The 27,986-nt window shown below is 39.8% G+C and overlaps 1 protein-coding gene across 1 annotated transcript in view; it reads left to right on the forward strand.

The window, feature by feature from the left end:
* LOC139448455 (gamma-aminobutyric acid type B receptor subunit 1-like) overlaps positions 1–17,464 on the forward strand; it is a 76,016-nt gene extending 58,552 nt beyond the window's left edge. The window contains exons 10-16 of the mRNA XM_071230005.1: positions 2,519–2,636; positions 3,307–3,414; positions 4,893–5,012; positions 9,062–9,205; positions 13,170–13,358; positions 14,816–14,965; positions 17,284–17,464. Coding sequence (XP_071086106.1) covers positions 2,519–2,636; positions 3,307–3,414; positions 4,893–5,012; positions 9,062–9,205; positions 13,170–13,358; positions 14,816–14,965; positions 17,284–17,409 — 955 coding nt within the window. The 3' untranslated portion in view covers positions 17,410–17,464. The remainder of the gene's footprint in view (positions 1–2,518; positions 2,637–3,306; positions 3,415–4,892; positions 5,013–9,061; positions 9,206–13,169; positions 13,359–14,815; positions 14,966–17,283) is intronic.
* Positions 17,465–27,986: the final 10,522 nt, after the last annotated feature.

A 27,986-nucleotide genomic window follows, 5' to 3' on the forward strand; every position in this document is an offset into this window, starting at 1 on the left:
AACGTGAAGTCAAAGAGCATCCCTGATGTCATCGAGCGCATTGAATCAGAGGGTGAGTGAAAGAGTAAGTTGGGTTTAACGACGCTTTTAACAGTATTCCAGTCATATCACGGCGTGTCAGCTTAATGTGGGAGGAAAGCCCGAAGTGATGCAGGTCTCAGACGTTTACAACTTTGGTGAAACCCACGAGCACGGCTATGGTGCTGCCAAACCTAGAAACATAATCAGGGCGAACCAGGATTCGAACCCACAATCATAGGTTTCTGGCGTGCCTAAGGGACGCAACTCTGCACTGCGAATCGCGGCGCCTTAGACGACTGGGCCACCCGTGCCACCCATTAAATCACACACCGTCAATGAACTAAAGTTGACATTTCCAATTTCCGAAAACGTGTCTGTTTAAAGTTTTAGATCCGATTTTACAGAGGATACACAGGGTTCATTTAAACTGCAACGCGGGAGAAAGGATACACCCATGTTTGACTAAACTTTAAACAAAAAAGAAAGGATTTTTCGATGGTGATGTATTTGATACGGGTGTCATAGTTGTGTGTTGGACATTACGATGGCTGTGTTTTGGAGACTGATTTCAGCCAAGTAACGTTTTGATAAAATTTGTAATTGGTCAAATCCAATACTTCCAGACTTGTGTACTTTCTTTTCCCCGGCAGTATATAAATCTTATTCCTTTTACGTCTAAACTGATACATATTATTCATAACAATACTCAATATATTTATAGTGTAAAAACTATCCAGTCTACCTAAGTATGATTGAATTGCCGGAAAATAAAAAATAAAAAATCATTTTTATGCTGTGAGGCCGTCCTCTAACTTTATTCATACATGTGCAGAAAAACTACACGCCATATCATTTGCACAAGCAAGCACATGACTTTGTAACGTTTCTCTAAAAGATGACGAAACGCTTGCTTGATATCAGTTTCCACTCAATTTTATTATCAGATCACCCGTCTTGAAGTCCCAAACCGTATTAGCAGGAATGATAGCCCATTTGATTTATAACGCTACCGAGCTGAAAGAATACTACTGAGGATCACACGCTGACACGAATCTTGGTTTGTGGAGAGACGTGTTATACCCATAAGCGCTCTGATATCTACGTTGTTGAAAAAGACTCGACTAATGGTCGGTGTTGGGCAAATGTGTCTGATTGACTGAATGACTGATTGATCATGTCCTTTCGAAGCTCAAACCAATGTAGGTCACCTTACAAACGCCGCACTTTCTGAACTTGGGTGTATTATCTACATTGTAAATTAAGTCCTGTAACCCTGTAACATCTCATGGGTGTTTCGGTAAAGATCCAGTTCTTCTGGATTTCGTCGCCCGCCGTCAAAGCACGTTTTACGTAATTCAATTTAACGCCGTTTGGCTGTACAGTTGTTCTCCATGTGGAGCTGCTCTTACCGTCGGTTGAGCTTCACGGCTACATACAGCTCTGCCAGATCAACTAACGTCTATGTCGGTGTGACTGGAGTATTAAGTGTACTAGGTGTAAAATGTGGATAAGAGAAGAGGGCTTTTTGTTTTAATTGAATGAAATCGATGTGCCTATTGGAACGAGAAAGCAGCATAACCATCGAGTGGTTGTGTGCCTATATATAAAACATATACGTCCTTGAGAAACATGCGAGTCAAGAAAAAAGAATACTGCCTATTTTTCACAATTGACAGCATGATGGATTTTGCTTGCTGTGTAACGTCTCACTTAGCATTAAAGGCTTAGCAATATTTAATACATTTTAATTATATAAATAATCGAGCCTTGTAGGAATAATCCACTTATGGGTATTATGAGCTTGTTTGTTTGACACCCCACTCAGCAATATTCCAGCTATATGACGGCAGTCTGTAAATAATCGAGTCTGGACCAGACAATCCAGTGATTGATATCATGAGCATTGATCAATGCAGTTGGGATATGATGACATGCATCAACTAAGTCAGCGAGCCTGACACCTCTTACGACAAGCATGGGTTGCTGCAGACCTATTCTGCCCTGGTTCTTTACTGGTTGATATTATGAGCAAGTATCGGGGTAGGATGACGTCCAGCCTGGTCTAACCCAAGTTTAGGGGCGATCGGGTAGCCCCGTGGTTAACGCGTTCGCTCGTCACGCCGAAGACCTGGGTTCGATTCCCGACATGGGTACAATGTGTGAAGCCCATTTATGGTGTCCCCCGCCGTGATATTGCTGGAATATTGCTAAAAGCGGCGTAAAACCATACTTACTCACGCACTCACTCTAACCCAAGTTTAAAGTTCATGTTACTGAATAAGATTGCATACCTTAAATGCCTACGTATGAGGGACAGGGGTTGGGGAGCATTGGTCTCACACGTTACTGTTAGTAACTGGATCTGGGGGTTCGAATCCAATATGCAGTGATGTAACTGAAATAATGTTCGTGGCGACGTTGGAACTAACTCTCTCACTCACTCTTGCTTCAATCACACAGTATTAACATGTTTTAAATGAAAACTATGTCATTCCAGGATAGTGAAGCTGTCGTCTCCAAATATCAACACCCTCATCCTGTTCGGATGTATCCTCATCTATAGCTCTGTGTTCTTCCAGGAGACGGAGCAAGGTTTAAACCTTGTTTTCTGCCATGTAAGTATATTGGCGATGCGATTTGTTTTTGTTTTTCTAAACAAAAATGTTCCACATAACAATATTCAAAAATAAGCTTTAAGTTTTAAGGTTCAACTTACAAAGATTACTCTGGATTCCTTGCAAAACCCGGATTCTCCTTCAAAGATAATAATAGTACTTGTATATCTTGAAGCAGTGTCAGAAATAACTAGTTTGTCTCTGAAAATAAATCTCAACTATCGCAAACGTAATTTTGTTGGAAATATTCCTCTGTTCACACAGCAGTATATGTGTATCCGTTAGCATTATTATCATTATGTCAAATGATTACTCCCTTATTATTATTATTATTATTATTATTGCAAATGATTGCTCACGTATTCCTATTGCAATCGTAATATGTTCATTATCCTGCCCTTCTCCAGGATTTTGTAAGTAAACGTGATTATTAAAGGAGAACAGGTGTTCTGTTCCCGTAGCTAATCTTCCAGGAAACAGGTTTACTGACGACAAGGAGAGGAATATTTGAATGGAAGATCGGAAATTATTTGTGTTGCTCTTTTGCTTCTTCTAGTAGATCGACATATCGACCAACGTTAATAACAAAGTATCACTCAGGATATTTACCATCGCAAAACACACTCGCGTGATAACCTCTATTCATTGATAGTTTCAATGTCCTTTCCAGATGAGGTACATAGTGATTGCCATTGGATTCTCTCTTGCATTTGGAGCTCTGTTCGCAAAGACGTGGAGAGTTCACATTATATTTAGGAGAATAAAACCAGGTCAAACGGTAATGTATATTTTTAAGAAGCACACGGGAGTATTTAGTCTAACATCTAAGAGGCGACTAACGGGATCGGGTGGTCAGGCTCGCTGACTTCGTTGATGCCTGTCAGCAATATTCCAGCTATATGACGGCGGTCTGTAAATAATCGAGTCTGGACCAGACAATCCAGAAATTAATATCATGAGCATCGATCCACGCAATTGGGATCGATGACATGTATCAACCAAGTCAGCGAGCCTGACCACCCGATCCCGTTAGTCGCCTTTTACGACAAGCATAGTCGCTTTTTACGGCAAGTATGGGTTGCTGAAGACCTATTCCATCCCGGAATCTTCACGGGTCCCAGTTGCGTGGATCGATGCTCATGGTATCACTCACTGTATTGTCTGGTCCAGACTGGATATTATTTACAGACCGCCGTCATATAGCTGGAATATTGCTGAGTGTGGCGGTAAACAACAAACCAACCAACCAACCAACATGCAAGTCAGTTTCTGAAAATGACGAGATTATCTGGGCTCCTTGTTATTACATATCAAAAGACAATTTCACAAAAATTGTCATAAATATTTTTATTTCTGATAACAAATGTTATAGTCTACAGAGTATTGTTTTGGTCAGTTTTTTATGAAACCTGTAAAATATTCTGTTGTTGCAAGAATTCATTCATATGAAGCATAATATTTTTCTTAATGACTACAAAAAGAAGATTCCGGGGTAGAATAGGTCTCCAGCAACCCATACTTGCCGTAAAAGGTGTCTATGCTTGTCGTAAAAGGCGACTAGCGGGATCGGGTGGTCAGGCTCGCTGACTTGGTTGATGCATGTCGTTGGTTGGTTGGTTGTTTGTTTTGTGGATCGATGCTCATGGTATCAATCACTGGATTGTCTGGTCCAGACTCTATTATTTACAGACCGCCGTCATATAGCTGGAATATTGCTGAGTGCGGCGTTAAACAACAAATCAATCAATCAATCAAAATCATTTATATAAACTTGGGAGCAACAGAAAGTATACACTAAAATGGATTTGACAAAAACATACAAACGTTATATAAACGTTACATCACAGTCGCCTGAAATACTGCAGACACTGCTTCAAAACACAACTATGATACCCGTATCAAATACATCACCACAGAATAATCATTTCTTGTTTGTTTCAGTTTAGCTAACATAAAATAAGTGTTTCATTTTTAGCGACCATCAAACATGGGCGTATACTTTCTTTTGCCCTGCATTTTATGTATCGGTGCGGGCGTAAGTGTCATGAAAGTGGAGTGATATCGATACACATCTCCTTTATTGATATTTACAAATTGCTGTTTCAGTTCTATCACATCAAATACCTGTACTGAAATAGAATATAACGTTGTAAAATCTGCAAAGCGCGACTTAACACAGGACATAAACACCACACAGATTATTTGTCTGCATGAGAGCACAACGTCCAACGTCACAACAATTTTCCTTCCTTTCAGGTTGCCGACAAGACACTGTTTGCTCAAATCACCGTCCTAGTGCTGATCAATGTGATTGTTCTGATCACGTGGTTCAACATAGACCCCCTGCAGGTCGTGACACACAACACGTCTCAAGCAGTGAGTAAGAAGGATGTCCATATCGGTTGTGGCTGTGCATGAAATTGCCCTCCATCAACCCCAATCAGGCTGTTTGGCGGAACCATCCCTACTTACATCCAGTTTGAAAAGAACACGGCTGCCATCCGTTTTATCCAAATTGGACTCAGCACACACCGTTTATTAAGGCCATTTGGGGTTTATTCGGAACCATTTTGAAATGTTAAGTGTTATTACCAGGTTGACGCAGACGTGTAACTTTAAGTTAGTTTCCTCTCTGCAGTACAGTTGGCATGAATCTTGAGATACTATTTAGAAACTATTGATAAAACTGAGATGAGCGTTTAGTTTCAAAGGTGAAAATGAATCTAATTACGTTCCTGACTACTGCATTGATTTTACAGAAACAGACGAAAACACGCTTGACACGCTCTCTTAAAGTATTGGATCAAGTTACACGGACGTCTGTTAACTGCGATAACAAAGACATAAACATATTTATATAAAAAAAAAAACATTACAAAGGGAACTAACTACATGATATTAGGCCCTACATAATGATTTTCCACCTGCGACACGTGGACTTCCCTAACGGCATACATGTAGCTTGACTAGTTCAGCTGGCACGGCTTACTCCCAGGACTATAGTCTGTTTGTTTGTTTGTTGTTTAACGCCGCACTCAGCAATATTCCAGCTACATGACGGCGATCTGTAAAATAGTCGAGTCTGGACCAGACAATCCAGTGACTGACATCATGAGCATCGATTCACGCAATTGTGATCGATGACATGCATCAACCAAGTCAGCGAGCCTGACCACCCGATCCCGTTAGTCGCCTTTTACGACAAGCATAGTCGACTTTTACGGTAAGCATGGGCTGCTGAAGACCTATTCTACCCCGGAATCTTCACGGGTCAGGACTATAGGGGATTATAAACTACGTTCCTCCACTATAGAAGTGCCTTAATCTTGACCGCGACGTTAAACGTTAAATCCTATTTCCCCTCCCTTCATAGTGCCACTTTCAGTGTGGTATATTCGGCAAGGTGACAGGCATTGCTTGGAAACTAGTAGCTTCGCAATGAGAGGAAGGTGTGTAAGAAACAACACAAAAATACATATTGTTCTTCATCCAAAATGCAGGATTCACAAATCTCCAATTTATCTAACATTAATGTTAACAGGTCTAGAGCAACCCATGCTTGCCGTAAAAGACGAATATGCTTTCGTAAGAGGTGACTAACGGGATCGGGTGGTCAGGCCCGCTGACTTGGTTGATGCATGTCATCGATCCCAATTGCGTGGACCGCTGCTCATGGTGTCAATAACTGGATTGTTTGGTCCAGACTCGATTATTTACAGACCGCCACCACATAGCTGGAATATTGCCGAAGGTGCCGTTAAACAACAAACATACAAACTATTGTGACGAATGCCTATACCTATGCGAGTCCCTTGTTTACCTACGCACAGTCGTCTAAGGCGCCGCAATGTGCTTTGCAGAGTTGCGTCCCTTTGGTACACAAGAAAGCTATGATTGATCCCGGTTCGTCCCGATTATGTTTCTAGGTTGCCTCTCGCATTAAATTTACACGCCGTCATATAATTGGTACACTGTTTAAAGCGGCGCTTAACACAACCCACTCACTCACTTTACCTGAAATTGTTTTAAAACAGCTTTCCGACCCAGGCTACCACTCGCTTATCCATTTGGAAAGAACCACAACCACACAAAGTTGATCATTTATCATCATAAATATGATACTCGCAGAGCTTCGCTATTAAGAACAGTTTCTATGGTTTCTAAACATTAAGATGGACTTTTTATATCCCCTTCGAGGTTTTGCAACATTGGGTTCTACAAGAGACAAGACTACTTCAATGTTCTCATAGCCTTGAATATTATCCTTTGATCGTAATAATGAGAGGTTCTGGGTTTCTGTGATTAAAGGTACCTCCGACAAGTTGCTGCATATTGATTGAATTAAGGGGAGACGCATTCGTCTTTTGACATCAAACATTGTTGATGTTTGTGACCTGTCACTTTGATTTGTACGAGGTCCTCCAATTAGGGAGTATTGAGTTTGAGATCGATCTTTATCCATTTTAGTTGAGGCGATCGTCATATTAAATGTTTTAGCAGGAACATGTCAAGTGATTTGGGACGTCCGATTACTCTTGCTTTACGACGCAGTGAGCAATATGCCAGATATAACATTGCTGCATGTACATAATCGAATCTTCAGTAACCCATGCTTGCCGTAAAAGGCGACTAACGGGATCGGATGGTCAGGCTCGCTGACTTGGTTGATGCATGTCATCGATCCCAATTGCGTGGATTGATTGGCATGATATTAATCACTGGATTGTCTGGTCCAGACTGAATTATTTACAGACCTCGGTCATGTAACTGGATTATTGCTGAGTGCGGCGTTAAACAGCAAGCATGTATTTAATAAGAATTTTAACTATAAATGCATGTACTAATAAGACCTTTAACAGAGAATGTATGTACGAATTACAAACTGTAACTAATAATGCATGTATTAATAAGACCGTTAACAGAGAATATGTGTACGAATTAACAACTAACAAAGAATGCATGTCTTTAATAAGACCTTCAACTAAGAATGTCTGTAATAATTAACAACAGTAACAAATAATGCATGTACGAATTAATATCTTTAACTGCGAAGGTAAGTACGGATTTCTATAATCTCAATCGGCTCGCTGACTTGGTTCATGCATTTCATCGATCCCAATTGCGTGGACCAATGCTCATGATATTAATCACTGGATTGCCTGGTCCAGACTCGATTATTTACAGACCGCCGTCATAGAGCTTAAAGATTGCTGAGTGCGGCGTTAAACAACAAACCAACCAACCAACCAAAAATCAATGTTTCAAACTATAAACTTCATCTTTTTCATCATGTGTCTCAATATCAATACAGTTACGTTTCAGAATGATTAATATGTGCGCCTGTTTGCATCCTAAGTTTGACATATGTATTTCAATAACTAACTGCTCGTGTTTAAAATTGGTGTGATGTTTTTATCAACGGAGATTTCTGAAGGCTCTACCCAGGAGGTTCAAGTACAAGAGAAAATGTTGTGCCCCCGAGTGACACCGACTGACGTAATCCCTAGCATAATCGATACTGCTGTCATGAGTCAGTTAGTCTCAGGCCAACTCACTGTTGAGCATTATTTTAATATTGGCCAGTATTGTGCACAAACAGCAGTAACTAAGGTGATGACGTCAATCCTGCTGGGGTATCGTGCAGAGAAGTTGATACACCTAAGTCCCCATGTTCCCTAGCTAGGTGGTCTAGTTTTGATTGCTCATGGCTTATAGTCTGTGTATTAAGAGGTTGTAAATGTTATTAAGATAAATAAGTTCGACAAATTTTCTTTTGAAAATAGCTTTGATGTATACTGAGGAAATGAATAAGTGAATACTTAGTTTTAGACACAATAAAATGATATGCTATCAAGGGTCCCCAGCCTTGTCTACCAAATACGGGGGCCAAGTCGTTCTAGGCGCCGCGATTCGCTGTGCAGAGTTGCGTCCCTTGGGCACGCCATGCACCTATGATTGTGCGTTCGAATCCCGGTTCGCCCCGATTATGTTTCAGCACCATACCCGTGCTCGGGGGTTTCACCGAAGTGGTAAACGCCCGTGACCTACATCACTTCGGGCTTTCCTCCCACATTAAGCTGACGCGCCGTGATATGACTGGAATAATGTTAAAAGCGGCGTTAAACCCAACTCACTCACTCACTCTACCAAATAGGCGATGGCATGCCCACAAACACAACATTTAATTCTGACGTGTTGAATTTGTATGCGCGCTTTTTCAAATGTACTGAGAGAAAAGCTTGTTTCCTATATAATTCATTGATCCCATTTTCGTTTCTATCCGTATATCTATATGGCATGCTTGTACCCACTAAAAGTAGTCCTCTTCTCTACATGGCTAAAATAAAGCCGATGTGACGTGAAATTGTTGGTCACACACTCACATATGCGAGCAACATGACATTAACAACCTCTTTTTCAACCAGCTGAACGAGGCGGAGGACATACTGCTGCAGCACCAGGTGGACGTGTGTGTCTCCGACTATCACCAGTACTTCAGTGCAGCCCTGTACATCATACACGGCGTCATGCTACTCATCGGAACGTTCCTGGCTTGGGAAACTAGGAAAGTAAGTACAATATCAAAGAACCAAAGTTGTCAATTCTAGTTAATACAGCGTTTAAGAAAGAAGACCAAGTTCACCCAAATTATCAAAGCTTGCAAATCTGATTCACGTCACTCAAAGCTTAAACGCTGGTTAATTGTTTCAATCTAACAAAAAAAAGCTAAACAATATAGAGATGGTAATTTTTTGTCAGCTATCAGATCGGATTGAGACTCTCCAGCATTAAGCTCACACGCCGTATGACTTAAACACTGTTCAAAGCAGTGCTAATCCCAGCTCACTTACACGCTCTCTTGAAAGGCGAGATGACGTCAAATGCCTCACGCCTTTAAATATTGAAACATTTGGATGAAAATGAAACATTTGAGGTAATTAGACCTTAATGGTATATAACCGCCAGGTGCAGTGGGGTAGCCTGGTGGTTAAGGCGTTCGCCGAAGACACGGGTTCGATGTCCCACATGGGTACAATTTGTGAAGCCCATTTCTGGTGTCCTCTGCCATGATATTGCTGGAACATTGCTAAGGGCGACGGGGAACCATACACTCAAAAAACTCCTATTCTCACTCTGCAGATAACGGTTTTGTCTGCTGTTGCATATCGTTAAATGTGAATTTTATGACACATGTATGAGAAGGGTTGATAAGTTAGTTGATGTGTTCTGCATAAAGGACAAACTGACAGCTGGCCCGATTACATTTCGTGCAAATTAGAGACATGACATCCCTGTCGGGGAACAGACTGAAGTACGTAGGCGATCAACTGTTTTGATTGTTTCAACTGTCGACCGCCTCCGTGGACTAGTCCCATCTTAGCCTGGCGATTTTATGAAGGGGATAAAACAAAGCTGTGGGCTATCCATGTTAACGGTCCATTACATCATCATCAATTAAGGATCTTTTTAATAGAATCAATTCTCATTTAATCATAGGTTTTTTAAAAGAAAATGAACTTTTTGATAAATTTTGAATTGTGTACATAGCTATATTTTATATTGGTAATGTATAGTTTGTTACTTAGGTTGTCAGTGGCGATATCCTCAAAGGGGGTTGAAGTATCGTAAAATTATTGTCCCCCTGAGAGGATATGTAAGTACATTTATTCTTGCCTCGGTTTTAAAACGTAGTATATTTGTTTCTTTTAATGGTTGGCTAAAAGTGCATACCATTACCAGCAGCTGAAGGGTTGGTGTAAAGCCTACTGGGGAGCCGTGCAGGGTAGCAAAAGTAATGTAAGTCCCCTCGGTCCCTTGTAAGGTGGCCTAACTTTGGTTGCTGGTGATATATAGCCCCTTTTTATATTGTCTTGTTGATTATAAATGTATTGTTTAAACTGTTATCAACTAGTTTTACAATTGAACCTGTGATATTCTAGTTATCTTGCTGTCCATCGTTGACAGCTTTTTATTAAATCAGAATGTAATTATTATAACTGTTTCGTCGCGATATGGCTGCAATACTGCCGATGTGACGATAATTTTCACTCACTCACTCAATATATAAGTGCAGTGATGGTGAACGTGCCATCAAACCCTATTCCAGGACCCCCAACTCTCGCCCGCGTGTTTGTGTGATTGCTGATCAGTTACTGGGATGTCATGTACTCACATTAACGTCGCTAACGGGAGACATCTTGGAGGTATTTTATGCGGAATTATTTTTTATTATTAAAGGCTGAAGAAGCTTATTCCCCTCTGATCGTGATCTGTCGGTTTGCGAGGGCGTCACAACATATTTCATCAACTCATTTAATTAAGACGCTCAGTTCCTCAACGGTATTATTAGGGGTTTAGCGCTTTGAACAGAGGACAAGCTTTTTACACACGAAAAAATTGATTACTTGCTTGCACTTGTATGTTTTTGAAAACTGATATGGTTGGAACACGTGATCATGAAACAGTGGGTTATTTTACCTTTGCAAGGGTGTTCTAATGGTAGATACTTCCCTCTGGAAGTTTTAATAACATGCATACACACAAACATGTAACATCTTTAATCACTATGTCTCTCTTCCAACATTGCACAATCAATCATTTTCTTGCAACTGCTGGTTACATGTCAGGCGTCTGGATAATATCGCTTTATTTTCTGGTGGCACGTGATTCAGTGTTCACAAAGAGACAATGTTGGTTGGTTGGTTTGTTGTTTAACGCCGCACTCAGCAATATTCCAGCTATATGAAGGCGGTTTGTAAGTAATCGAGTCTTGACCAGACAATCGAGCGTTTAAAATCATGAGCATCGATCCGCGCAATTGGGATCGATGATATGCATTAACCATGTCAGCGAGTCTGACCACCCGATCCCGTTAGTCGCCTTTTACGACAAGCGTAGTCACCTTTTACGGCAAGCATGGGTTGCTGTAGACCTATTCTACCCCGGAATCTTCACGGGTCTGTTCACAAAAAGGCAATGTGAAGCAACTTGATCGCGGTGAGTATGTGGATGGGTCATGTTTTTGGCAGCTTGACCCAAGTTTCCAGATATACTAGGGTCCTGCCTCACACTAAAAGACCGTGAAGATCCGATTATGTACAGACCGCCGTCATAAAGCTGGAAAATTGCTGATTGCAGCGTAAAACAACAAACCAAACAACCAACTAAAATAGCGGTCTCCATGTGCAGATGTTTTTCTTTTGTTTCCTTGCTTGTTGTTAAGCCGTATTCAGCCTTTAACGGCAAGAATGCTCCGCTGAAGACCTATGACGTGTGAGTATTAAATGCTTATGGTAAACTCGTTTGTGTAGAAATACTACGCGGAATCATACATCCATTGTAAGTGCGTGTTACTATAGAAAGAGAATGTCTGTACGACCACAAACGTTAGAGCATTCTGATATGTCCCAATCGAGGGAAAGGATTTCACATGGTATGATAAGATGATGTGATGATGATATTTGTCAACGCCGCACTCAGCACTATTTCAGCTACATGACGGCGGTCTGTAAATAATCGAGTCTGGACCAGACAATCCAGCAATTAATATCATGAGCATCGATCCGCGCAATTGGGATACGATGACATGCATCAACCATGACCACCCAATCCCGTTAGTCGCTTCTTAAGACAAGCATAGTCGCCTATAACGGCAAGCATGGGTTGCTGAAGACCTATTCTACCACGGATCTTCACGGAACGGTATAATGTAGGATACGAAAAGGAAGGTGATGTTATTCGTAATATCGCCTAAGTAACTTTAGAAAAGAATTTGCGTTGCGTGTGGGATAAAGTCTAGATAAAGAGAGCATTACAATTTTACGCAAACGCAATGGTGCCGAAACCGTCATTTTGTGTCATTGCTGAATTAACGCAAATCAGTGACCTTGCTCTTTAATACTTCACAAACACGACTCTATCTTATTTTACTATTTCAACCAAGTAGTATATTGGCTATATAAAACGCAGATTCTCTTGGGACTTCTGGGTAACAATAGGTCACCAACAACCTATTCTTGTCGAAAATCAACTAAATGGATCGGGTGGTCAGGATCAATGACTTGGTTAATTGTTATCTTGCTCATAATATCAATCACTGGATTATCTGGTCCAGACTCACTTATTTACATACATCCACCATATAGCTCGAATATTGCTGAGTCGGACGTTATACAACAAGGAACAAATTATCTTTGTATGTCTTGTCCCCGCAGACAAAAAACAACAAGGTGGGTATTTGCAGGTGGTAAAGACTCTGTTTCGCTTCTCATACTTGTGACCCGTGAAGATCCGGGGTAGAATAGGTCTTCAGCAACCCATGCTGGCCGTAAAAGGCGACTCTGCTTGTCGTAGGGCATCGGTTTGCAGGCTCCGTGGATCGATGTGTATGACGTCAATAACTGGATTGTCTGGTCCAGATTTGATTATTTGATTATTTTACAGACCTCCATCATATAGCTGGAATATTGCTGAGTGCGGCGTTAAACAACAAACAAACTAAACCAACCTGTTGTATCCATTTTATCCTTTCAGGTTCAGATCGAGGACCTGAACGACTCCCGCTACATCGGCCAGTGCATCTACAATACATTCGTCTTTAGTATCATATCATTGGTTTTCTCGTTTGTGCTCGAAAACCAGGTACAAGTCCTCTATGCCCTCCATTCTGGATTCATACTCTTTGGTACAACGATGAACATCATTTTATTGTTTGTTCCAAAGGTAGGTCACTAGGTAGACTGCATGTTCCAAGCATGTCACGTACATTTTATATATATTTCACGTATGGGACACGGCTGTCCCAATCGTCCAAGGCACCGCAATTTGCTGTGGAGAGTTGCGTGAAAACGAGACTCGTCAGTGAATAGAACCTGTTCCCACTGCATGGCCGCCCAGCGTAGACTCTGTCTGCACCACTGTAGACGTGCTTGGCGGTGGTTTCCTGTCAAAATGGGACGTCTGGCGGGTCTTCTGGCGACAATCCCTGCACATCTGAGGCGACTACGTACGGTTTGTGAAAATATTCGTCGAAGGCCAGGGATGCTTCTTGCAGTTACTGTTGCTGGCTGGAATCGATTTCGTAGGTGCGTTGTTCGAATCCAGTTGTATCGATTATTGGTTATTGGCCTGCCACTCCAAGGATGGTCTCTGACTGCATTTGTCTGTTGCCAACGTTGCCATAAACACCAATTTGTGTTTCTGTGGACGCTAAATTGTCTTGCAACATCACGTTGACTCGATCCTGCTTCAAGAATACCAATGGCTCGCAGACGCTCATTTTCGGACAGGCATGGCATTTCGTAATGTTGAATAATTGCGTAATTTTTTGTTTTCCTGAGTGGTTTTTGTCGGCACGATGCTAAACAATGCATATGGAATCCCGTTAAAGCACATGTTTTTATACCCATTCTTGGGTAGAGTTAAGCATGGGGCTTGCATAAAAGTCAACTTTTTCATAGAATGCATGCTTTTATGTAGCAGTTGCGTTTTTGTGACTTGATTCCATAAATGTACTACAATATTGAAAACCAAACTTTACTTGTTTGAAATATACACTAAAATATTGGTGTCACAGGAACTTTTGTTGTTGAGTATATATTCACAATTGAGTCATTTATGCAAAGTTATATTTAAAAACAATTTATGAAACATATTTGAGCATAACAGTATCATGTAAACAGTTTTATAACACGGGCTATAGGCCAACAGTTACCAAAGCTAGGCCCCTCGCTGGGGTCATGGGGACTTACAGTACCTCGGTTTCCTGCATGATACCCCGACAGGAATTACGCCACGAACTTAGCTACTGGTGTTTGTGCATAATACTAGCCAATATAAAAAAATACTCAGCAATGAGCTGGCTTCAAAACACTGGTTGATGATAGTTACATCGATTATGCTAGGATTACGTGTCACACAGGGGGGGAAATGAGTTTACGATACTTTAACCCCCGGGACAGAGCCTTCAATAACATCAGTTGATAATAGCATCACACCAAATTTAACAAGCATTTAATTATGTACATACATATTTAAAATTGATCATACAGACCAATTTATTTCAAGTAACTTAAGATGAGATGCCTCGCATTGGGAACTTCCGCTCTTTGCAGCTCTAATATCGATGTGTGGCACTGGGCCCAGAAATAGTTGTGTAACAATAGTTGTATATTTTGCAGATAATCCGTTATAAGAAAGCTCAGTTGGAGTTAGACGGCTCCAGTGATCGCATGAACTGCACTTACACGCACAGACGGGCCAGCCAGCCTCACATCCACGTCCATGCTCTGGAGGGCAAGATTGGCAGACTAGAAACATTATTAAAAGCGGTACGTTTTGGGCATACAAAATAACATTAAAGGTAGCCGTCAATCGCACCTTTCAATTCCCTTTTAATCCATAATGAAGCTTACATTGTCATGCTATAAGTTGTTGTTTTTTATCCACAGGTTCATGCAGTTAGGGACGGTGTTTACAAACACCTAGCTAATAGGGAATTCCAGTGTGACGTTTTTAGGTCACGTGTCACTTTGTGGTCTTCCGGTCTTTGAGTATTGCGCCATGGCTTCCTTTAACTAAAACGAAATGAAAGAGAATTCGTTTTAAACATTATATATGCCGTCTTATGCCTACATGCCCTCTATTAATCACAGTGGTTAGTTTGGTGTTTAACGCCGCACTCAGCAATATTCCAGCTACATGACGGCGACTAATCGCGACTTCCTTAATATATACGTAATATATCCTGAGCAAATATGTCCCGGCTTAGATTTTGTCTTGACTAACGTGATTGGCTGGAAAGGCTCACTGACTTAGTTGACGCATGCAATAATATCCCATTTGCAAAGGATATGCGCATGATGTCAATCACTGAATTATCTGGTCCAGACTCGATTATTTGCAGACCGCCTCATATAGCCTGAATATTGCTGAGTGTGGCGTTAAATAACAAAGAAACAAACAAAACATAAGTGCAAAAAGAACCAATTGTTAAACAGAACGAGACCAAATGACAGTAAAGGAAGGTATTTTACGCATGTTTCAAAAGAATATATCTGTCCATCACCTCTAGGGCCTATTGTCAATCAATGGGTGAATTAATTTGTGTTTTTGCATCTTCTCCTTTGAGGAGGAGGAATGTCTGTCACGATGACAGTACAAAGGAAGCAACAAATTTTTACTTTACCCAAGAATTGCAAAAAACGCTTTCTTTGGAAGATAAGGATGCAAGAGATGCCTCTTTTTGACAGGCACGTTACTCATAATTCTTGCATACTTATCGATCTTTAACGGCACTTCTCCCCGGATCAGATTGATTTGAAATTGCGTAGGCGGGTGCGTCACAGATTTGAGTTTTAAACGTTGGAATCACATATTTTTTGTACTTGTTTGTTGGTTAAAGCCGCGCTCAGCAATATTCCAGCAAAATGACGGCGGTCTACGTGAATAATCGCGTCTGGGTCAGACAATCCAGCGATTGACATCATGAGCATCCGATCCGGTTAGTCGCCTTTTACGGCAAGCATAGGTTGCTAAAGACCAGTCCTAACCCGGATCTTCACGGGTGCACGAAACGAATTATAATTGTGTCTTTACATGGTAGATGTTATCTTAAAGCAAACATGTTCACTGAGATTGCATCCATTTGTGCGATTATAGTCTTGAGTAAATTAGACAATTTCTTAAAACATCCTTAGAGAGCCCAATGTCAAAAGATTTAGGTGTCCAGAATGACTGCAAATGAATACTTACCATGACTCGTATTCGGGGTTTGGCTTTTTTCTGTTTTGTGTTTCAGAAAATATTGCATTACAATTATTTTGCCTTAGGTTTCACGAAAACATGTATTGTTTCGTTGATTGGTTGGTTGGTTTGTTGTTAACGCCGAACTCAGCAATATTCCAGCTATATGACAGCGGTCTGAAAATAATCGAGTCTTGGCCAGACAAGCCCTACCACCCGTTCCCGTAAGTCGCCTTTCACGGCAAGCATGGTCACCTTATACGGCAAGGATTGCTGAAGACCTTTTCTACCCCGGAATCTTCACGGGTCGATGACATGTATCAACCAAATCAGCGAGCCTGACCATCCGATCCCGTTTGTAGTCGCCTTGTACGGCAAGCATGAGTTGCTGAAGATCAGTTCTACCCCGGACCTTCATGTTTCGTTGGATATGCTTGGTGTTCTAACCGTTAAATATTCTCTTCCTAACAATGTCTCCAAGCCTGACCCTACCATTAAGACCCGTGAAGATCCGGGCTAGAATAGGTCTTCAGCATCCCATGCTTACCGTGAAATGCGACTGCGCTTGTCGTAAGAGGCGACTAACGGGATCGGGTGGTCAGGTTCTCTGACTTGGTTGCATGTCATCGATCCCAATTGCGTGGATAGATGCTCATGATATCAATCACTGGAATGTCTGGTCCAGACTCGATTATTTACAGACCGCCGTCATCTATCTGGAATATTGCTAAGTGCGGCATAAAACATCTAAACAAACCAAAAAGCTTATGATATCAATCACTGGATTGTCTGGTCGACTATTTACAGACCGTCGTCATATAGCCGGAAAATTGATGAATGCGGTGTTCAGCAACAAAGAAACAAACAAATCACTTTCAGTACATGGTATTCTTGTTGTTTTCAGCACGAAGAGACCATAAAAGACCTGCGGGATGAGTTGAAGATTCACGAGAACCGAGCCATCTTGGATATTCACCTCGACACGCTTAGTTCAGAAATACCTGACAGGGACTCGAGATCATTTTCTTGACAGATGTAGTTAGAATAGGACTATTTTCCATCTCAGCGTCGTAAGAGAATGTGGATTGGGCCAAGCAGTGGCCCAACAATACTGGACATTTTAACTGATTAATTCAAAGATTATACCAAATCTGCAGAAATAGGTTTCACCACTTGTTTTCCAACTGATAAGGTGATATTGGTCTATTGGTGGTATTGTAGGTCTAGACAGTCTCAACAAATGTCTGTGTGCCATTTGAACGCTGTCGTTTTCAGTTTAGGATTAATGGGGATTATTTCTATTTATCTAAATACTTTAATTAGTCAGATGTTACTTAAATTATTTAATGCACAACTCTTAATGACAGGAAGACACGAAGTTCTTTAAACTACGCCATGCATACAGTTTCACACCGTGCCACAACTCTGTGTGAGTCCGAGCAAGTGCTAGGTAGCACAAGATAACATAGAACGACAACGTCAAAAACAGATCGGTTTCTTTTTTCTGCCGAAACAGATTATCTTGGCGAAATATGGAAAGTTTTGACAGTTCGTATCCCAATTGCGTAGATCGATAAGCCCGTAAAGATCCGGGGTAGAAATGGTCTTCAGCAACCCATGTTTGTCGGAAGAGGCGACTAACGGGATCGGGGATCAGATTGTCCACATTAGAAGCGATGAAAACGAATTATTTACCGTCATATCATCGTGAATAATATACTTAATTATGAGTAACCTTTGAATCATATGAACTTAATCTTCAATCATCTGCCTTATTTTCGTTGTTTGTTTTCCTCTGTGTACCTTCTATCACTATTCCAACATATGACCAGTACATTCCTGGCCCAATACAGGTCGCATATCTTTCGTGTTTGTTGTTAAACGCCGCACTCGGGAAAATTAGAACGGCGGCCTTAAATTATCGAGGCCAGTGATTGATGTAATGAGCAACGGACCTGTGATGATCCGGGTTAGAATAGGTCTTCAGCAACCCATGAGTGCAATAAAAGGCGACTCGATTATTTACAGACCGCCGTCATAGAGCTGGAATATTGCTGAGTGCGGCGTTAAACAAGAAACAAAGTTAACAAATATACCTGATTACATACCAATATTTTAAATATGTACAATCAAAATGCGACAACAGTTCATGATCGTGCATACACTATTTTGACATAGTATCTATCAGAACACCATCCATAGCTGACGGCTATCAATATATGCATGTCTAACTAGATATATATAGAACCAAAAACTACTGATGTCACAAATTCTTTCGGATAACCATTTTACAATGAGACATTATGAAAACGCATTATAAATTTAAATACAGCCATTGATTCAGATAGGGCCGATGACACTGTAACCGGAGACAAGAAGTGTGCTTATTATTTGTAACCATGACAACGCTCATTTTTTGCAGTATCACAGCATTCTTATATTTGTTATTGTTTAAATTGTAACGTTATATTGACTATGTAGAGAATTTTAGGATATAGTGAGATACACAAGTAAGTTTGAAAATTAAGAAAGTTTGGTTGTTTTGTCACTATGATAGATAAAAATGAAACATTCTGTGATTGCTTTCTGTTGTTGATTGTTTTAACGCCGCACTCAACACGTTTCCAACTGTATGATGATGACCTCTTACTAATCCATGAATACCCCACTCAGACACAGTACACTGACTCCCAGTCGACCAGTCCTTGTTTTTCCCCCCCTAAATACATAGCGCCGGGCAGGGTAACAACAAGTACCATCTTTTAGCGTCTCTTGATATGACGCGTCCGAGGATCAAACCCCCGTCCTTAACGCTCTCCGGGTGGACGCTCGGATGTGATGGAGTGAATGAGTTATTATTTAACGTCACATCGGCGGTATTTCAGCCATATCGTGACGAGAAGTTATACATTTATGATACATATATTAAGACTAAATAAAAAGCTGCCAACGATGGACAGTAGAATAACTAGAAGAATAGCACAGACTTGATTTAAAAAACTAGTTGAGAATATCAAAAAAGCAGTAATGAACAACACCATATAAAAATGGGCTAGACATCGTCAGCCACTGAGTGAGTGAGTGAGTTATTATTTAACGTCACAAGGGCAATATTTCAGCCATATCGTGACGAGAAGTTATAGTTGTGATACATTTATGATACATATATTCAGACTAAATAAAAAGCTGTCAACGATGGATAGTAGAATAACTAGAATATCACAGACTTAATTTAAAACTAGTTGAGAATATCAAAAAAGCAGTAAGCATTTATGAACACTACAATATAAAAATGGGCTAAAAATCGTCAGCCACTGAAGAGAGATCACCATACTGGGGACAATGGGGACTTACAGTACTTTCGCTACCTGCATGGACCCCAGCTGGATTTATATCATCCCTTCAGTCACTGGCGACAGTGTACCAGTTAAGCCTTAGATTAAAATAACGAATATACTATGTTTAAAAGCCTGGCATGCAGAAAAATACCTCGAATGATATGGGACTTACATACCCTCTTAGGCGGACAATAATTTTACGCTACTTCAGCCCCCTTCGAGGGTACAGCCACTAACAATCGCAGTTATAGATAAGCACTACCAATTTATAAAATAATACACTAAATACATCAAAATTTATGGATGTTCAATTTCTTTAAAAAAAACATAATATTAAATGAGAATTAACAACATTAAAAAGGTCCTTAATTGTTTTAACACTGAAATATTTATCCCTTGTGATGGAAAAATCAATAGTCAAGCAGGACATGCCTTTTTATATTGTAATGTTTCATGACTATTTAATGATGTCATTTTAATTGTAGTATGCTAGTTATAAACGTAAAATCTGTGATATTTTAGTAATTTTTCTGTCCATCGCTGACAGGTTCTTAGTTGGTTTAAATATATGGATAAATACAGTACAACTTCTCGTCACGATATGACTGAAATACTGCCGATGTGACGTAAAGCATAAACTCACTGACTCACTGACCGTGATACTTTCATCACAAGGGATACAAAACGGAGGATCCTCACCTTTTAATAAATGCTCATGCGTATATCTCGAATGGCCAATGCGACATCGTCGCATTATGACCTCTTCAAATCTGGACTGACAGCCCAAGTAGGTGTAACCGTTATTTGGTTTAATTTCCTGTAATTTATTTATACCTACCTGGGTGTCCCACTTCTTTTGCATCAGATCACGGATGTAATATCTGATTACAGGTTTATATAATCAGTATATGGGAAGTGGTGTCACAGATTTCATTATTGATTCTGCATTCTATGAAACTATAGGGAATGAATTGTTGCATGACCGGGAAACTAACGACCAAGAACATGCTGTAGCACAGAAATAAACATCATTCTAATCAGCTCCATGAAGAGAAACAAGGTTATTTATGTGTTGGAAAGAGCACGTCCGGTTTTTTTATGATATTTAAAACCCGATATCTGACGCCCCTCGGTTTTATCCCAAGGATAAAGGTTTTAAATATCAGAAAAACACGAGGGGAAGTGTTTTACATAACATTTATCAACATTTGTATGTGTCCAACGTTCTTTCCATGAATCTTTAGGAAACGGTCGTAAAATACCTGTTGCTGGCGTATGGTTCTTGAAAAAGACATAATTCTAAAAAGCACTGCGATTTATCTGTGCCTATGTAGCCTAGTGGCACGCTCACTGGGCTATCGATACAAAGATTGCGTGTTCGATCCTCGGGCAAAATAAAGAAAACATTTGTCATTTGATTTCGCATTTCATTTACAATCTTAACGGAATGTGTATTACTAAAATAACACACCATATATAGCAAATAAGCCTAGAGTATCCTATAAAATCGGGGAATTTATTATAAAATCCCAGGGACTTTACAACATCCCTGGTTATGAGATTTAACCCGACTGGAGAACAGTAGGATGACGTCACTTGAGGTTTATAAGTGAAGGATAAAACACGTTCCGAGGTTTTGGTTGAAAATGTAAACCCGCCGAAGACCCGCAGGATCTTTCCGACCAGGCGGGTTTACATTTTCAACCAAAACCGAGGATAAGTGTTTTATCTGACTTATAAACCGAAAGTAAGAAACTTAAATCAACATTTATCAACATGTTTATGTTTCGAACATATTTTCCATGAACCTTAGGAAACGCGCGTAAAATATCTGTTGCTGGCGTACGGATCTTGAAAAGGACATTCTAAAAACCAGTGAGGCTTATCAACACTCACTGGGCTACAGATATGAAGGTAGCGAGTTCGATCCTCGGGAATATAAAGAAAACATTTATCATTTGATTTTACATTTCATTACATGTTACAACCTGAACGGAAGACGTCGCTATATCAGTGCAATAATCTTGGACGCGACGTTAAACCCAATTTCACCTCACCTCACCTGAACGGAAGTTATAAATAAAATACCCAGGACTCGTACTTAATAGTGATCCCAATGAATAGGTTTATAAATAACGATGAAAATGTGGGTCTTCCACAGTAAGTGCCGGGTTTTCTACGCAAGTAAAACCTCATGTGGGTCTTTCTCAAGTTTAAAGAAACCTAACGATCAATACAAATGAACACTCATTATTGACTGCCAAAAATACAAAAACCTCGGCAGTAAAGGAACAGAACTATGAATATGTGGAAATAAAGAACCCAAAAGACCAGTTAGACTTAATGTTGGAGGCCCCAATAGCCTACGCAACGTTTGAGCAATATAATTCTGAAATCTATCACGAAGAAAGTTCCAAGTTTTGTTCGAGATGATATAGGCGTTTTAAGCCGCCTTCCGGAAGTCATAACAACGGTTGCTTCTCCAGTTACCGTTTACGTGAAACGTGTATATACTAGTATACCCTATGATCTAGAAACCCAGGACTTGAAGAATCAATGACATATCTCCAACAACAAGGATATCCATGTGGAGTGGTTGAAGACATTGTAAATAAAGAATGACAATTCCAGAAAAAAATTGATGAAAACAGATACAGACACTGACATTCTCCATTTGTACCTACAATCCTAATAACTGTTATGATATGCCTTTTATAAAAGCTAATCTTCCCATTTTACAGCAAAATAAAGCCATAGAAAAATGTTTATCTTAGCGTAACCTTATACGCAGCACTAGACAGCCTAAAAATCTCAAACAAATTCTTTGTACACCCAAATACTAACAACATACATATACCGCCAGTGTGACAAAATGTCAAACCTCCATCATGTGGAACTTGACCAATAATAATTGAAGACTGCAAATGTTCCTTTTGCGAAGATGAACTGTGTACTTTCAAAAACAGCTTGAACTGCCGCTGGATGTGGTAAAGATTATTTTGGAGAAACTGGTATGCATCTAAAACACCGATTCACTGTACACAGTCAGCAAAATCGAGATCCAAATGTATGTTGTAAAAATGTAAGCAAACACTTTGATGAATGCGGGAGTGGCCATTGTACTGTCATTCCGTTTTATAAATTGTTTTAACAAATTCAAACACTTACGAATGGAAATAGAACAGATTTTCATTAGGCTTTTGAATTTCAAACCTAAATTTAATTTAAAAGTATAATTTTCAAAACTTCCTCATTCCTATAATGATTAAATTTCCGTTGTGTTCATTGAAATTCCTTCATTCTGATAAGCTGAATTGGTCACGTGTTATCGCATTCTTTTTCCCAGTGAATGTGAAGAATTAAGCCACGCCCACCGAGGAGGACTACTATTATAACTACGAAATGTCGGGGAATTCCAATATTACAGTCGAGGGAATTCCCTTTCTGCTCGAGTGTATCGTCATGCACAGGACATTTAGCCAAATTCATGCATATTCATTGTCCGTACAACTCTTATAGACCGAAGGCCGAGAAGGAATGAAACAGCAAACGTGCAGGCTCGCTCGCCTGGTTTTTTTCCAGCTCGCCTCCCTCGGTTCCACAACTTCCACGTCTTCGGGTTTCATTTCTAACGTCACCTTCTCTCTGATATACAACTGTGTCACCTTTGGCATGCACATCTACACGTTGAAAGTCATATGGTATGTCATCCCCGGCTTGGATATATCTTACTTCTGCATCTTTGGCATATACAGATATGCTTTCTTGACCTGGTGATATTTCATCACCACCGTGATGACATAGTAACATGGCATCTGAACAGGCTGTGATTTACACGGTACACTTCAATGTGAGTTGAGTGCAGGCCTTGCATGGCGCAGAGTTGTGTCAAACTGCGTTAAACTTCAACTCGTATGAGCAGTTATACACATTAAGCAGCGCTCGACTAATCACGTGATTCACAAGTCACGCATGTTATACACACACTAGAAAACACCGAATGAACCAACAAACACCCGCTGAATGTAATGGATACACCTTATTCCAATGCATAGTGTTCAAGGCGTTTCGTTTCAATAAATTTAAGAGAGGGAGTATCTCCCCTCTGGCAGTTGTCTGTGTAGGCTGTCAAACATAAATGTACGAGTATCTCTAGCTGGCAAACAGTCCTTGAAGGTTTAGTTGATGTTTATATCTCAGAGCGACGTTTAGTAACCGTGATATTTTCTCTTCCAAACTTGTACCGTTCCTACACCCACTTGATAAACACCAATGCGATAATATTGCCACGAGAACAATAGATCATCAGATGAACTTGACTGTTAAATGCTCAAGCTCGTCGAGCATTTAAACAAAATAAACGCCAATCATGGCAAAGTTATGTCTCTAAAATAAATTCCCGTACTCCAATATCTAAGGTTTGGAATATGGTGCAACGGATAAAAGGTAAAGGATCAAAATCTGGTGTTCATCATCTTAAGGAGGGTGATATACTATTAACCGATAAATGTGACATAGCAAACTAGGAGAAACTTTAGCTAAACATTCTTCCTCATCAAATTATACACCAAAAATTCAAAAATTTAAAAACCTGCAAGAAAAAAAGACAATTAATTTTCATTCTGATAATTGTGAGGATTATAACGAAATTTTCTCCATCCATGAGCTGCATACCGCCCTATGGCAAGCTCATGATAACATTTACCCGAGTCATGCTTAGAAACATTATTAAATATTTTTGATCACATCTGGACAACTGGGAATTTCCCTTCATCATGGCGAAATGCTGTTGTAATACCTATACCAAAACCTGGCCGTGATCATACTGATCCTTCGAAATATGGGCCGATATTGCTTAATAGCTGTGTATGCAAGAACATGGAAAGAATGGTAAATAACATGCGGTATCAATATTTTTCGATTTAGAAAAAGCGTAGATACCACCTGGAACATGGAATTTTAAAAGATCTTTATGAAATGGGATTGAGAGGGCGTTTGCCAAATTTTGTATCTCAATTTTTAACAGATAGAAATTTCCAGGTTCGTGTGGGATTCACCTTGTCTGATTTTTACGATCAGGATCAAGGTGTCCCACAAGGTAGCATATTATCGGTAACGTTGTTTAGCATAAAAAATAACAGTTTAGCTTAGGTTTTAAATGACTCTATTGACGGGTCTTTGTTTGTTGACGATTTTAATGTATCATGTCGAGGTAAAAATATGCACACGATTGAGAGACAAGTGCAATTTTGTTTGAATAAAATCAGTGTTTGGGCAGAGCAGAACGGCTTTAAGTTTTCTAAGTCTAAAACTAATTGCATTCATTTCTGTCGTAAATATAAACCACATAAGGACCCAGATTTACATCTAGCTGGATCTCCAGTTAAAGTTGTAAAAGAAACTAAATTTTTAGGAATAATTTTTGATCATCACCTTACGTTTATACCACATATTAAATACTTGAAAGCTTAATGTCTGAAGGCACTAGATTTATTACAGGTCGTTTCTAATTCCAAGTGGGGAGGAGATCAAACGTCCCTCCTTCACTTATATAGATCACTTGTCCATTCTAAGCTCGATTATGGCTCCATCATCTATGGTGGAGCCTGTAGAAGTAATCTTAAATTACTCGATCCCATACATCACCAGGGTCTAAGACTTTGTCTTGGATCTTTCAGAATTTCTCCCATTGACAGTCTGTACTTTGAGGCTGATGAGCAGCCACTTAAACTCCGCCGAACTAAACTATCTTTGTAGTATATCACAACGTTATATTCTAATCCATCTAACCCCGCTCACAACTGTGTTTGTAATCCTCTTTATGAGGACCTGTATAGTAAGAGGCCTCTCTTATTCCGCCTCTTGGAATAAGAATATAACCTTTTATTTCTGCTGCTGGTATTAAACTAGAAAATATCTCTCCTTTCCGCCTGCTTTCTTCACCTCCTTGGCAATTGGTAATGCCACGGGTGGATCTTACATTATCTAAACTAAAACAATCGGACACTAATCAACTACAATATCAACAGGAATACAATCGGTTAAGGTGTGAATATGATACCTATAAATCTATCTTTACTAATGGATCCAAGGATGATGATGATGCTGTTGCCAGCGCCACCGTCATTGGATCCAGAACTATATCAACTAGATTACCGGATGACTCTTCAATTTTTACAGCAGAATCAAAGGCCATTTTAACTGCTTTAGAATATTTTAATAAACAATCTAAACATAAAGAATTCATAATCTTTTCAGACTCTCTCTCTCACTTCAGGCTATTAATAACACTTTGTGTCAGCATCCAATTTTACTTGACATCATAGAATTGCTACTGGCCAACACGACATCGTCTTTTGTTGGTTACCAAGCCATGTTGGAATTGTTAGCAATACAATGGCTGCTGCTGCTGCTGCAAAAGCACCACTCGACAAATCTGTGACAGCACTTCTTATACCATACAGTGATTATAAACCTGTCATTAGATCTTACGTCAGAAATCTAATGCAGAAGAAGTGGGAAACCCAAGTGGGTATAAATAAATTACATGCAATAAAAGCAAATATTGGTTATACCTTCTTGGGTTGTCAGTCCAGATTTGAAGAGGTTGTATTTAGACGATGTCGTATTGGTCATTCTCGCTATACTCATGAACATTTGTTAAAAGGTGAGGATCCTCCATTTTGTATCGCTTGTGATGAAAGAATCACGGTCAAGCATGTCCTGCTTGACTACATTGATTTTTCCATCAGAAGGGATAAATATTTCAAAGTATCATGTATCTTTTTCATCAGTTAAGTAGTCATTTAATTATTGTTTTTTTAAAGGAAATAGAATTACTTCATAAATTTTGATTGTTATATTTTGCAAATGAATAAATAACTTTTATAATTGGTAGAATTAATCAGTAACTGAGATTGTTAGTGGCTATATCCTCGAAGGGGGTTAAAGTAGTGTAAAATTATTGTCCCTCTGAAAGGGTATGTAAGACCACGTCTTTCAAAGTATGTTTATTTCTGCTCGTTTTTAGACGTAGTATATATGTTCGTTTATTCGGCTAGATTTGTCATTAATCGCCAACAGCGGAAGGGATGATGTAAATCCGGCTGGGGTCCATACAGGTAGCAAAAGTACTGTAAGTCCCCATGGACCGTAGCACGGTGATCTTCCTTCAGCTGCTGGCGATCTATAGCCCTTTTTTATATTGTACCGTTATATATAGTGATATCTTCTATAGTTGTATGCTAGTTTTAAATATTAATCTGTGATATTCTAGTAATTTTACTGTCCATCGATGACAGGTTTTAATTTAGTTAAGACATATGTATTAACAAGTGAAGTTTCTCGTCACGATATGGCTGACATATTGCCGATGTGACGTAAAGCTTAAACCCACTCACTCACCCAAAGTGAAATTAACTGTGTGAAAAAATGTATAAAAGATATGCAAGAGCAACAGGAGGGGGTGTCCAACTGAGGGAAGGGGATCAGGGGTAATATTTAATATTTACCTCAGAGCGTCAATCCAAGACACGTACTGTAGCCAAACCTAGCGACATCCGCAGAAAGCCCCGTGCATACAGAATCACAGAACAACCGGACATGGATCCAGTGACATGCTATACGATCAATCGGGAAAATCGTCCTACTTCAATGTCTAACCTGACAGTCCCTTTTACCTCGCCATCAACCATGGAGGAAAGGCAGATTCACCCTGGTACAAGAACTCTGCAATGGGCCTAAATAAATTGTACAGCATAATGAATGTTTGTTTGTTTGTTGCTAAACTCCGCACAAAGCAATATTCAAGCTATATGACGGCGGTCTGTAAATAAATCGAGTCTGGGCCAGACAATCTAGTGATTACTATCATGCGCATCGATCCACGCAATTGGGATCGTTGACATGCACCAACCAAGTCAGCGAGCCTGACCACCCCATGCGGTTAGTCGCCTCTAACGACAAGCATAGTCGCCTTTCACGGCATGCTTGGGTTGCTGAAGACCTATTCTACCCCGGATCTTAACGGGCCGGTTATGTGCAACAAAATCATTTTAAGTTTTCTTTCATTGTTCATTAATCAAATGGCTAATAATTTGAATAAGTATAAAAACTTGCCATATTAAGTTATTTCATCCCAGAATATTATACTTGATAAGAAAATAATACTTGATGAACATATGTGTTACTATTCAGCATGAGAAAGCACCGTGTACAGAAACTGGTGAAAGAAGGTGTTTCTCCTAATCAGATCATGAAACATACAATG

This window comes from Haliotis cracherodii, unplaced genomic scaffold, assembly GCF_022045235.1.
Source record: "Haliotis cracherodii isolate W230 unplaced genomic scaffold, xgHalCrac1.p SCAF_7, whole genome shotgun sequence".
In the NCBI taxonomy this organism is placed as follows: domain Eukaryota; kingdom Metazoa; phylum Mollusca; class Gastropoda; order Lepetellida; family Haliotidae; genus Haliotis; species Haliotis cracherodii.